The 10,435-nt window shown below is 72.5% G+C and overlaps 1 protein-coding gene across 4 annotated transcripts; it reads left to right on the top strand.

Annotated features, from left to right (window-relative positions):
- The first annotated feature begins 470 nt into the window (after window positions 1-470).
- Window positions 471-10,264, top strand: GIT1 (GIT ArfGAP 1). Of its 4 annotated transcripts, XM_075032774.1 has the most exons (22): window positions 471-593; window positions 4,427-4,560; window positions 4,650-4,762; window positions 4,883-4,988; window positions 5,079-5,165; window positions 5,279-5,409; window positions 5,508-5,602; window positions 5,694-5,736; window positions 5,952-5,978; window positions 6,293-6,341; window positions 6,444-6,516; window positions 7,168-7,265; window positions 7,349-7,460; window positions 7,541-7,668; window positions 7,743-7,895; window positions 7,987-8,214; window positions 8,329-8,382; window positions 8,664-8,750; window positions 8,860-8,933; window positions 9,010-9,192; window positions 9,333-9,396; window positions 9,491-10,264. In XM_075032774.1, the coding sequence occupies exons 1-22, from the start codon at window positions 542-544 to the stop codon at window positions 9,701-9,703; spliced, it is 2,304 nt and encodes a 767-aa protein (XP_074888875.1). In that variant the 5' UTR covers window positions 471-541; the 3' UTR covers window positions 9,704-10,264. The 4 variants fall into 4 exon arrangements, with proteins under 4 accessions (XP_074888875.1, XP_074888876.1, XP_074888877.1 ...); XM_075032775.1 differs by lacking the exon at window positions 5,952-5,978; XM_075032776.1 differs by lacking the exon at window positions 8,329-8,382.
- The last annotated feature ends 171 nt before the right edge of the window (window positions 10,265-10,435 follow it).

The following is a 10,435-nucleotide window of genomic DNA, read 5'->3' as shown; positions in this document are numbered from 1 at the left end:
GGGCCAGGGGGATGCCCAGGAGCAGGCGGTGGGGGGGGTGTGTGTGTGTGTGTGCTGAGGGCTGGAACCAGAACCGGGGGTGATGCCCAGGACCTGGGTCAGGATAACCGGGACCGGGACCGGGCTGTGCCGGGTGGCGGGTGCCGGCGTGGCTGCGGATTCAGGCGTCGGTGCGGGAGCGGGGCTGGGGTGGTGGTGATGGGGGGGGGGTGTTGCGGGTGCGGGGCGGTGCCGGTGCCGGTGCGGGGCGGTCGCGGCGGCTCTGCCGGTGGCGGGGCGGGGGCGGTGCGGCCCCTCCTCCGCCGGGGCCGGGCCTGCGCCGCTTCCTGCGGAGCCGCCGGGCGCTGGGAGCAGCCGGCAGCCCCCGGCGCTCCGCGGCCCCGGGCCCCCGCCGCCCCCGCCCCGCCCCGCCGCCCGGCGCTCCCCCCCCCCCCCCCGATTTCCCCCCCCCCCCCTCCCCCGGCGGGCCCGGGGGTGCCGCCGCCGCCGCCGCCCCGCGCTGGCGCAGAGGCCCGGGCCCGGGCCCGCCTCGCCGCTGAGGATGTCCCGGAAGGCGCCGCGGGCGGAGGTGTGCGCTGACTGCAGCGCCCCAGGTAAGGGCTGCCCCCCCCCCCCCCCCCCGGCAACCGGCACCGGACCCCCCCCCCCCGGTACGACCCCGGTACGACCCGTTCCCCCTCCCCCCCGCCTCCGCCAGCCTACCGCTCCCCCCGCCCCAGCGGCGGGGCCGTTCGTACCTCGTGCTCCCCCCGCCCCCCCCCCCGGAGCCTGGGCAGGAACCTGGTTTGCACTCCACGGTACGGCCCCCTCTGAGCCCCACGGTGCTCCCCGGTACACCCACAGCACCCCCGTGAGCTCCCTCTGCACCCCACGGTGCTCCATGGTACACCCACAGCACCCCCGTGAACCCCTGGTACACCCACAGCACCCCCGTGAGCCCCCTCTGCACCCCACGGTGCTCCCCGGTACACCCACAGCACCCCCGTGAGCTCCCTCTGCACCCCACGGTGCTCCCCAGTACACCCACAGTACCCCCGTGAGCCCCCGCTGCACCCCACGGTGCTCCCCGGTACACCCACAGCACCCCACTGAGCCCCCGCTGCACCCCACGGTGCTCCCCAGTACACCCACAGTACCCCCGTGAGCCCCCACTGCACCCCACGGTGCTCTGTGGTACACCCACAGCACCCCCGTGAGCCCCCACTGCACCCCACGGTGCTCCCCGGTACACCCACAGCACCCCTGTGAGCTCCCTCTGCACCCCACGGTGCTCCGTGGTACACCCACAGCACCCCCGTGAACCCCTGGTACACCCACAGCACCCCCGTAAGCCCCCACTGCACCCCACGGTGCTCCCCAGTACACCCACAGCACCCCACTGAGCCCCCGCTGCACCCCACGGTGCTCCCCAGTACACCCACAGCACACCCATGAGCCCCCTCTGCACCCCACGGTGCTCCGTGGTACACCCACAGCACCCCCATGAACCCCCGGTACCCCCACAGCACACCCATGAGCCCCCTCTGCACCCCACGGTGCTCCCCGGTACATGCCCAGCACCCCCGCGAGCCCCCTCCGTGCCCCATGGTACCCCCAGTATGCTCCCAGGGAGCCCTTTTGCATCTCCTTCTACCCCCCACGGCGAGGCCCCTTTGCACCTCCCTGGGTGCCCCCAGGACCCCCCCGGTGAGTCCCCTCTGCACCCTGCTGTGCGCACCCTAAGGACCCCCGCCGAGTCCCCTGCTCTGCCCCCTCCCAGAGCCCTCCGATGTGCCCCCAGTGCAACGCCCTGGTGAGGCCCCTGGGGTCCCTTGGTGCATCCCCTTCCCCCCCAGGCATCTCCCAGTACACCCCAAACGTGACCCCCATAACCCCCCGTGCCCTCCTCAGTGCCGCCCCGGTGCACCCAGCGTACCCCCGCGGCACCCGACGCCTCCGTGCACCACCCACAGCCTCTGCACCCCTCGGCGCGGGGGCTGCTGGCGCAGGCTGGGGACGTGCCGGTTGGTGCCAGCAGCACCGAGGACCCTGCAAATGGCAGGATGAGGTGGGACACCCTCCTGTACCCCCCCAGCGCCCCGCAGCTGGCACCCACGTTGGCCGGATCCGGACTTGGCGGCGCAGGCGGGCTGAGCCGGGCCGGCGGCGGTCGCGCTGCAAGCCGGAGCCTGAGCCTGGGCAAGATGATTCGTATCCCCGGCGGTGCCGGTGCCCGCAGCCCCCGCACCGGGCACGAGCCCGTGGGCGTCGTGGTGAGGCCGGACCCCCAAACCCTGCCCGCGGTGGCACCGGACCCCCAAACCCTGCCTATGGCCGGCGTGGGTGGCCCCAAGGCGATGAATGAACGGGGCTGAGAGTCGAGGCTCGCTCTGAGCCGGCCCCGGAAAGCTGCCCGCGGGCCAAGGCTGTGCCGAAATTATTCCGGCCACGTGCCAATGGCCGGATCCTGCCAGGAGAGCCGTCGGCACGCGTGGGCGCGAGGCTGCCCTACCTCCGGGCGCGTCCCCCCCACCCTCGCCCACGTTGGGGGGCTCAGGGGTGCCCGGGGCGGTGCCGAGGCTCCCTGCCGGGGCGGGGGGAAATGGAAACCAGTTTCTTCCAATCTCTTATCGCCCGGCAGCCATGTGAGGAAATGAGTTATAAAGTCCAGAGGCCGCTTCCTACCGCGCTGGGAGCACCCGCCACCGCTGCCGGGGATGCGCTGCCCAGCCCTGCGTGGTGGGGTGCACGTGGGGTGCCCCGGTCCCTCTGCCCGGGCTCCCCTTGGCCAAATCCCGCTCCGATGGCCCCGGGTGAGAATGCCGGCCGGCCCCAGCCCTCCCCTCACCAGCGTGGGGCTGAGTGTTGGGGGTCTCGGCGTCAGCCCGTACCCCGGTGCAGGGATGGAGGTGCCAGGAGTTCCCTTGGGGTTCGGGGTGTCCCCGTGCCAGCGCTCCCCGAGCTGCTGCGATGCCCACCCGCATCCCACCGCATCCCGGTTACCCCCTGCAGCGGGAAAGGGTGCCGTCCCCGGGGGGGGTACCCCAGATCCGCCGGGTCGGGGGGCCGCGGGCAGCCTCGCCGGCCGGCTTCCCCCCCTCCCCGCTCGGAGCGTCCTGTTCCCGGCAGCGCCCCGTGGGCAGCGGGCGCGAAGGCACAGATGCCGCCGCGTCGGCTGCCAAGGCGCTGCCATCTGTGTGTGCCGGGCTGCCAGGCTGGGGTGGGGGGGGGGGCACTGCTCCCCCCAACCACCCCACCTCGGCCTCAGGGCACTGCAGGGCTGGGTGCCCCCCAAAATGGCATCCTCGGGGCTCTTGGGGAGGGGTCCGGGACCCCACGGAGAGGAAGGAAGCACGGGAGGCCCGGTCGCCCACCCACCTCTGTGGGGTCACGGGGCCACCGTCACCCCCTCGGGGCTATCGTGGCCGGCCAGTGCTGCCACCCCCCTAGACCCTGTGCCCCCCAGGCTGGGGGGCTTCCTCCATCCCGTGGGGCCGTGCTGTGTTTGTGTAGGCCCTACAGAAACAAGGGGTGGCGTGGCTGGGCAGAGGCTGGCCGGACTCCCCCGAGGGACCACCCAGGGACGGTTCGGCGTTGTCACCCCGTGCCTTGGCTGCGTGTCACGGGAGGGGGCTGTGACCCAGTAGGGGGGTGATCCCCAAATCCTGCCTTCGGTGCTGCCGCCGGCATCTGCGGTCCCACAGCCACCCCGTAGGGCCGCGCCCCAACCCAGGCCAACCCCAGGACCCATTTTTTTGGGGGTGCGGGTGTGGGGAGGTGCCGCCCGGCCGGGAGCGGAGCCTCAGCGGGTACCGGGGCTGGTGCCAGCGCGGGGCCGGCGCGGCCGCTCAAACGGTCCTTTGTTCCCGACGGGGACACAAAGGGCTCCAGTCCGGCCTGGCCGGGGCCAGCAGCCAGGGCTGGGGGGGCTATGGCGGTATGGGGGGGGGGCTACAGGAGCTGGGGTGCCCTGCGGGGCTGGCCTGGGGTGGGGTGCTGAGGCTGCAGAGCCGGTGACCACCGTACGTGGGACCCCACGGGCTGTGGGTGCCCACCGTTGGGGGCCACGCTGTCCTTGGCCAGGACCCCCCCCCAAAAAAAAATGCCCAACTGGGGGGCTCAGGGGGTGCGCGGCCTCAGCCGGGTGCCGCAGCCGGGGTGCCCTCGCTCGGGGTGTGCTGCCACGGCGCTGGCATCGTCCCTGCCACCGGCCGCCCTCCTGACGGGGGAGGCCAAATCCTGGGCCCCCCCCCTATTTGGCTGGTGCCTGGTTGCTATGGGAAACCCGTGGGTTTCCCCTGGTGATGGGCTGAGCCCCTCGCCGTCGCCAGGGAAACGATCTATGGCAACGCGCGTGTGTGTCCCCCCCCCTGGAAGCAGCAGGGTGGGATGGGGAGGGGACCTGAGTGGCGGGGACACCCGGTGCCACCCCCGTGCCACCCCGCAGACCCTGGCTGGGCCTCCATCAACCGCGGGGTGCTCATCTGCGACGAGTGCTGCAGCGTGCACCGCAGCCTGGGCCGCCACATCTCCATCGTCAAGCACCTGCGCCACAGCCCCTGGCCCGCCACCCTGCTCCAGGTGGGTGCCGACCCCGCGGGGTGGGTGGGGGGGACACACACCGCGGGGACACCCCCCGGCACCCACCGGGCTCTGCCTCTCCTCCGCAGATGGTTCACACCTTGGCGAGCAACGGGGCCAACTCCATCTGGGAGCACTCGCTGCTGGATCCGGCCCAAGTGCAGAGCGGGCGCCGGAAGGCAAACCCCCAGGACAAAGTGCAGTAAGTGCCCCCCCCACACACACACACACCTCGGGGAAGGAGGGGGGGGGGTCTGCGCTGGCCGGGCGCTCCCCTCCCCGCTCACCCCACAACCTGCCGTGCCCCCCATCCTGCCACCAGCCCCACCAAGTCGGAGTTCATCCGCGCCAAGTACCAGATGCTGGCCTTCGTCCACAAGCTGCCCTGCCGGGATGACGACGGTGTCACTGCCAAGGACCTCAGCAAGGTGGGGGGGGGGGGGGTGCAGGGACACCCCCTCGGTGGTGGGGACAGGTTCTATCCCCCCCCCACATTTAACCGGTTCCCTCCTCCACAGCAATTACACTCGAGCGTGCGGACGGGCAACCTGGAGACCTGCCTGCGCCTGCTCTCGCTGGGCGCCCAAGCCAACTTCTTCCACCCGGTGAGCGTCCGGTGGGGCTCGGGGTCCCTGGGGGCGGGTGCCGGTGGTGAGGGGGGTCCTGGGGCCCTATCCTGCGGGCAGGCTGCGGGGCTGAGGCTGCCCGTACCCCGCAGGAGAAGGGGACCACGCCGCTGCATGTGGCCGCCAAGGCCGGGCAGATCCTGCAGGCAGAGCTGCTGGTGGTCTACGGAGCCGACCCCGGGGCACCCGACGTGAACGGCCGGACCCCCATCGACTACGCCAGGTGAGGGCGAGGAATGGCGGGGGGTGCGTGTGGGGGGGGTCACCCCTGCCTGTACCCCTCCCCTAGGGTGGGCATCACCCCTGCCCGTCCTCTCACAGGCAGGCAGCCCAGCACGAGCTGGCGGAGCGACTGGTGGAGTGCCAGTATGAGCTGACCGACCGGCTGGCTTTTTACCTCTGCGGCAGAAAGCCGGGTGAGCGTGGGGGTGGGGGGGTGGGGGGCTCAGCCCTCATGGTGGGGGGGGGGGCACGGGGCCCAAGCTCACCACCCCTCTCTTTGCGCAGACCACAAGAACGGGCACTACATCATCCCGCAGATGGCCGACAGGTGAGTGCCCGGCGCCCGCGGCCCCGCTGCCGTGTCCCGTGTCCCCCCCGGCGTCCCCGCTGGGCCGAGGGGGGGACCCCGGTCACCTCCCCGTGACTGGCACCGGAGCATCCCTTGGGGGGGGGGGGAGGGGGGCGGGTGGGGGTCCACGTGCCCGCGCGTTTAACGACCGCCTTTATCCTGTTCTTCCCTCCGCTGCCTTCTCCGGAGCGCAGGGTGCGCCCAAAGTGCATGGCACAGAGGTATTGTCCGCTCGGCTCTCGGCTCCGGGGGGGCCCCCCTGTGCCGCCGGCGCGGGGTCCCCCCTGCAGCCCCGGCCGCTCGGCCCAGCCCGGCACCCCGGGGGGCACCCGGGGTGGGGGGAGTCCCTCTTGCCCCCTGCCACCTCTTACACCCCCGTGCCTGCCCGCCAGCCCCGCTCGGTGAAGCCCCCCCCGTGCCTGGGGAGGGGTCCCTGTCCTGGTGGGGTGCAGCTGGGGGCCGTTTCGGTGGGGACGGGCCAGGAATAACCCCCACTTTGTGTCTCCCCCCCCTCCTCACACTCCCCCCCCCTAAGCCTGGACCTCTCTGAGCTGGCCAAAGCAGCCAAGAAGAAGCTGCAGGCGGTGAGTGGGGGCCGGGGCAGGGCTGGGAGCTTGGGTGGGGGGTCCCATCCGCATCCCCCCCCCCCCCCATCCTGCCTGACGCCATCCCTCGTCCCGCTGCAGCTCAGCAACCGCCTCTTCGAGGAGCTGGCCATGGACGTCTACGACGAGGTGGATCGGCGGGAGAACGACGCGGGTGAGCGGGGGGCACGGGGTGCAAGCGGCCCCCCCCAGGGCTGGGGTTTGGGGTAGGCGTCACGGCGTGGGGAGGAGCAGTCAGCGGGGCCAGCGCTTTCCCCCCGCCCCGATCTGGATCCGTCCGCCGGGACCGCAGGCCCCTCCTTCCTCATTCCTCCGGCCGGGAAGGTTTTCTCCGCGCGAGGGGCCGTCGCTGGGTGCCGGGGTTGGGGTGCTGCTGGAGGTGGGTGCCGGGACACCCCGGGGATGGGGGCTCAGCCTGGAGGGATACACGTGAGCTGGGGGGTGGTGGGGTGGGGGCCACCCCATTGCCACGGCGGGGTGGGCACCCACAGGCACGCCAAACCCTCTCCCCGCTGGCTGGGGGGGTTGCGGAGCTGGTGCCCCAAAGGGTGAGGAGCTGGGGGTCCCTGCTGGGGGGCGCGGGGGGGACCCCGGCCCCGCGGGGTGGCCGGGGGAAGCCGTTCCCGTCAGCCCGGTCGGGCTCCACTCCCAGCCCCGGCAAGCTGGCCCCGCGCCCGCGCCTGCGTCCTGCCGGCTCTGCCGCTGGCCCCAGGCCCTGCAGACCGCTCGCTCCCGGGGGGGTGGGGGTGTCCGGCCCTCGCAGCCCCCCCCCCCCGGGGGTCTGACACCGGGTGCCTGCCCGCAGTCTGGCTGACGACGCAGAACCACAGCACGCTGGTGACGGAGCGCAGCGCCGTCCCCTTCCTCCCTGTCAACCCTGAGTACTCGGCCACACGCAACCAGGTGAACCCCTCCCCGAGACCCCACGACCCCCCCCCCCCTCGCACCCAGACCCCCGCTTTTACCCCCTTTACCCCCCTCCCCAGGGCCGGCAGAAGCTGGCCAGGTTCAACGCCAGGGAGTTTGCCACCTTGCTCATCGACATCCTCGGGGAAGCCAAGCGCCGGCAGCAAGGGAAGAGTTTGCTGAGCCCCACAGGTGAGGGACGAGGGGCAGCGAGGGGGTGGCTGAGCATCTCCCCCCTGCCCTGGGCTCAGCACCCCCCCGCCCTCCCCCAGACGCCCTCGACTACTCGCTGCGGAGCCAGAGCGACCTGGACGACCAGCACGACTACGACAGCGTCGCTTCCGACGAGGACACGGACCAGGAGCTGCTGCGCAACGCCTCCCGCAACAACCGTGCCAGGGTGAGCCTCGGACCCCCGCCCTGGACCCCCCCTCCCGGCTCCGGGATCCCGGCGCTGAGCCCCTCTCCCCGCAGAGCATGGACTCCTCCGACCTCTCGGACGGCCCCATCACGCTGCAGGAATATCTGGAAGTGAAGAAGGCTCTGGCCGCCTCCGAGGCCAAGGTGCAGCAGCTGATGAAGGTGAACAACAGCCTGAGCGACGAGCTGCGCCGGCTGCAGCGCGAGGTGGGTGCGGGGCCGGTGGGACCCCCCCCCCCCCCCCCCCGCTTCAGCATACCCCCCCTCCTCGCTGATGCCTTCTCCCCCTCGGCTGCAGATCCACAAGCTGCAGGCAGAGAACACGCAGATCCGGCAGCAGACGGGTCCGGCGCACCCAACCCCGGCTCCCAGCGAGCGGCCGGAGCACGGGCACCCCCCGGGCACAGCCCCCCCGCACCGCCGGGACCGCCAGGCCTTCTCCATGTACGAGCCAGGCTCGGCGCTGAAACCTTTCGGGCAGCCGGTGGAGGATCTGGTGACGCGGCTGCAGCCCTTCGGCGCCGGGGTGAGTGCGCTGGGGTGGGTGGGTGGTTTTTGGGGTGCAGCGGTCTCCCCAGTCCCCCCCTCCAGGGTGCTGGGTCCCGTCCCCGCGGGGCCGTAACCTTTCCTGTGTCACCAGGAGGTGGAGGACGAGGCTCTGTACTCCATGCACATCCCGGCCAGCGTGTACCGGGTAAGGGGGCCGCGGCGGGGGCGGCTCCTGCATGGAACGTGGTGGCCGTCCCCCTCCTGGGACGTGGCCTCCGTGCCGTCTCGGGACGTCCCGTGCCCCCGCCACCCTGCGCCCCCCGGGTCAGGCCGGGGACCTCCCCGGGGGCCGGTGGCCGCGGGACGCTCCTGCATGCAGGGTGGTGGTGTCCCCTGTGCTCGACCTCCCCTGCACGTCACCGGGCGCAGCTCCGGACCCTTCTGCGCCCCGGTCAGCACCGGTTTCCCCCTCTCTTCCCCTTCCAGATCCGGAAAGGTCCGTCTGCTTCCTCGATGCCCTTTCCCCCATCCTCCCCGCTGCTCTCCTGCCCGCCCGATGGTGCCCGGCACATGGTGACGTACCGGGGAGCGTGGGGGGGGGGCAGCTCCCAGGGTGGGGGGACCCCAGCCCTGCGTGGGGACGGGGACGGGCAGCGCCTGACGCCGCTCCTCTCCCCTCCAGAGCAAGCTGGACCGGCACGGCAGCGGCACCGACAGCGACTACGACAACACGCAGGCGGGTGAGGTGCTGATCAGGTGAGTGCCGGGGCTGGGGTCTGCGCCGGGGACAGGGGATCGGCGCTGACCCCGGCCGGTCGGTCGATCCCCGCAGCATGGAGGGGAAGCGATTCGTGGAGCTGAGCAAGGATGAGGACTTCCCCCACGAGCTGGACCCGCTGGACGGGGAGCTGGACCCCGGGCTGCCCAGCACGGAGGACGTCATCCTCAAAACCGAGCAGGTCACCAAGAACATCCAGGAGCTGCTGCGGGCGGCACAGGAGTCCAAACACGACAGGTAGGGCTGGGGCACAGCTTTGGGGTCCATCTGGACCCCCGGACCAGGGGGCTGCGTTCACGCGGGGCCATCCCTGCCCCCCCGCCGTGGTCGCGAGCCGTCGTCCCCCGCCGCCGCTCACCCGTTCTCCTTGTCCCCAGCTTCATGCCCTGCTCGGAGAAGATCCACTCGGCTGTGACGGAGATGGCATCGCTCTTCCCCAAGGTAGGAGGGGTAGGGGGGGATCCCCACCAGGCACCGTCAGCCCCCCCCACCGCCCCGGCACGGGTCCTCACGCTGCTCCTCTGCCCCGCTGCAGAAGCCGGCGCTGGAGACGGTGCGGAGCTCCCTGCGGCTGCTCAACGCCAGCGCCTACCGGCTGCAGAGCGAGTGCCGCAAGACCGTGCCGCCCGAGCCGGGCGCCGCCGTGGACTACCAGCTCCTGACCCAGCAGGTCATCCAGTGTGCCTACGACATCGCCAAGGCCGCCAAACAGCTGGTCACCATCACCACCCGCGAGAAGAAGCAGTGAGCGCCGGCCCGCGTCCCCCCCCCCCCGCTACCCCGGTACTCCCCCCGGCCCCCCGCGCTCTCCGTCTCTCCCTCCCCTCCGGCAGCAGCCGGCACCTGGGATGAGCGCGGCTGCCAAGTGGCCTTTAGCCCACGGGGAGCCGGGGTATGGGGCGAGCCCCCCCGCCCCTTGCCCCCCACCCTGCCGAAGAGCTGGTGCTCAGCCTGTGGGGTAGGTGCCTGCGTGTCCCCCCTGTACAGACCCCCGCCCGCCCCCGCGCAGCCCGCCCCGCGGCACGCGCCTAACTTATCCTGTACATAGCCTGTGTAGCTGTCCGTGGCGGCGGTGGCGATGTACCCCCCCCTCCACCCCCCCACAAAGCCCTTCGCCGGGCGGCCGGTACCCCTGGGGCCGCCCGTAGCGTTACACTGGACCGGGGCGCCCGTGGGGCCCCCCACACCCCTCCCCTGGGCGTCCTGCCCCCCCCCCCCCGCCGGGGCCACGCTCCCTACTGTAAGATGTGTCCTTGTACATTTGTATCAATAAAGGTGTGAGCATTGCACGGGCCCTTGGCCCACGGCTCCGGTGGCGATGCGGGGGTCCCGTCCCCCTCCGGGGCATGGCTGTAGGCGATTTCCCCCCCCCCCCCCCAGCGTTGGGCAGAGCTTGGCCACGTGTCCTTCCCGTTTCACCCAGTCCCCTTGGCCACGGCTGGCGGCCAGTCACGCCGTCCCCGGCACAGCCTCGCCGTGT

The sequence above is a fragment of the Buteo buteo genome, chromosome 7, assembly GCF_964188355.1.
Source record: "Buteo buteo chromosome 7, bButBut1.hap1.1, whole genome shotgun sequence".
Taxonomy (NCBI): Eukaryota; Metazoa; Chordata; class Aves; order Accipitriformes; family Accipitridae; genus Buteo; species Buteo buteo.
Note: the sequence above shows the minus strand (reverse complement) of the source record. Positions and strands in the feature narration are given on the sequence as shown.

Coding starts and splice junctions, on each gene's coding strand:
- GIT1 (XM_075032774.1), top strand. CDS start 542: ATGTCCCGGAAGGCGCCGCGGGCGGAGGTGTGCGCTGACTGCAGCGCC. Junction 4,763..4,882: donor AACCCCCAGGACAAAGTGCA/GTAAGTGCCCCC, acceptor TCCTGCCACCAG/CCCCACCAAGTCGGAGTTCA. Junction 7,896..7,986: donor TGCGCCGGCTGCAGCGCGAG/GTGGGTGCGGGG, acceptor CCTCGGCTGCAG/ATCCACAAGCTGCAGGCAGA.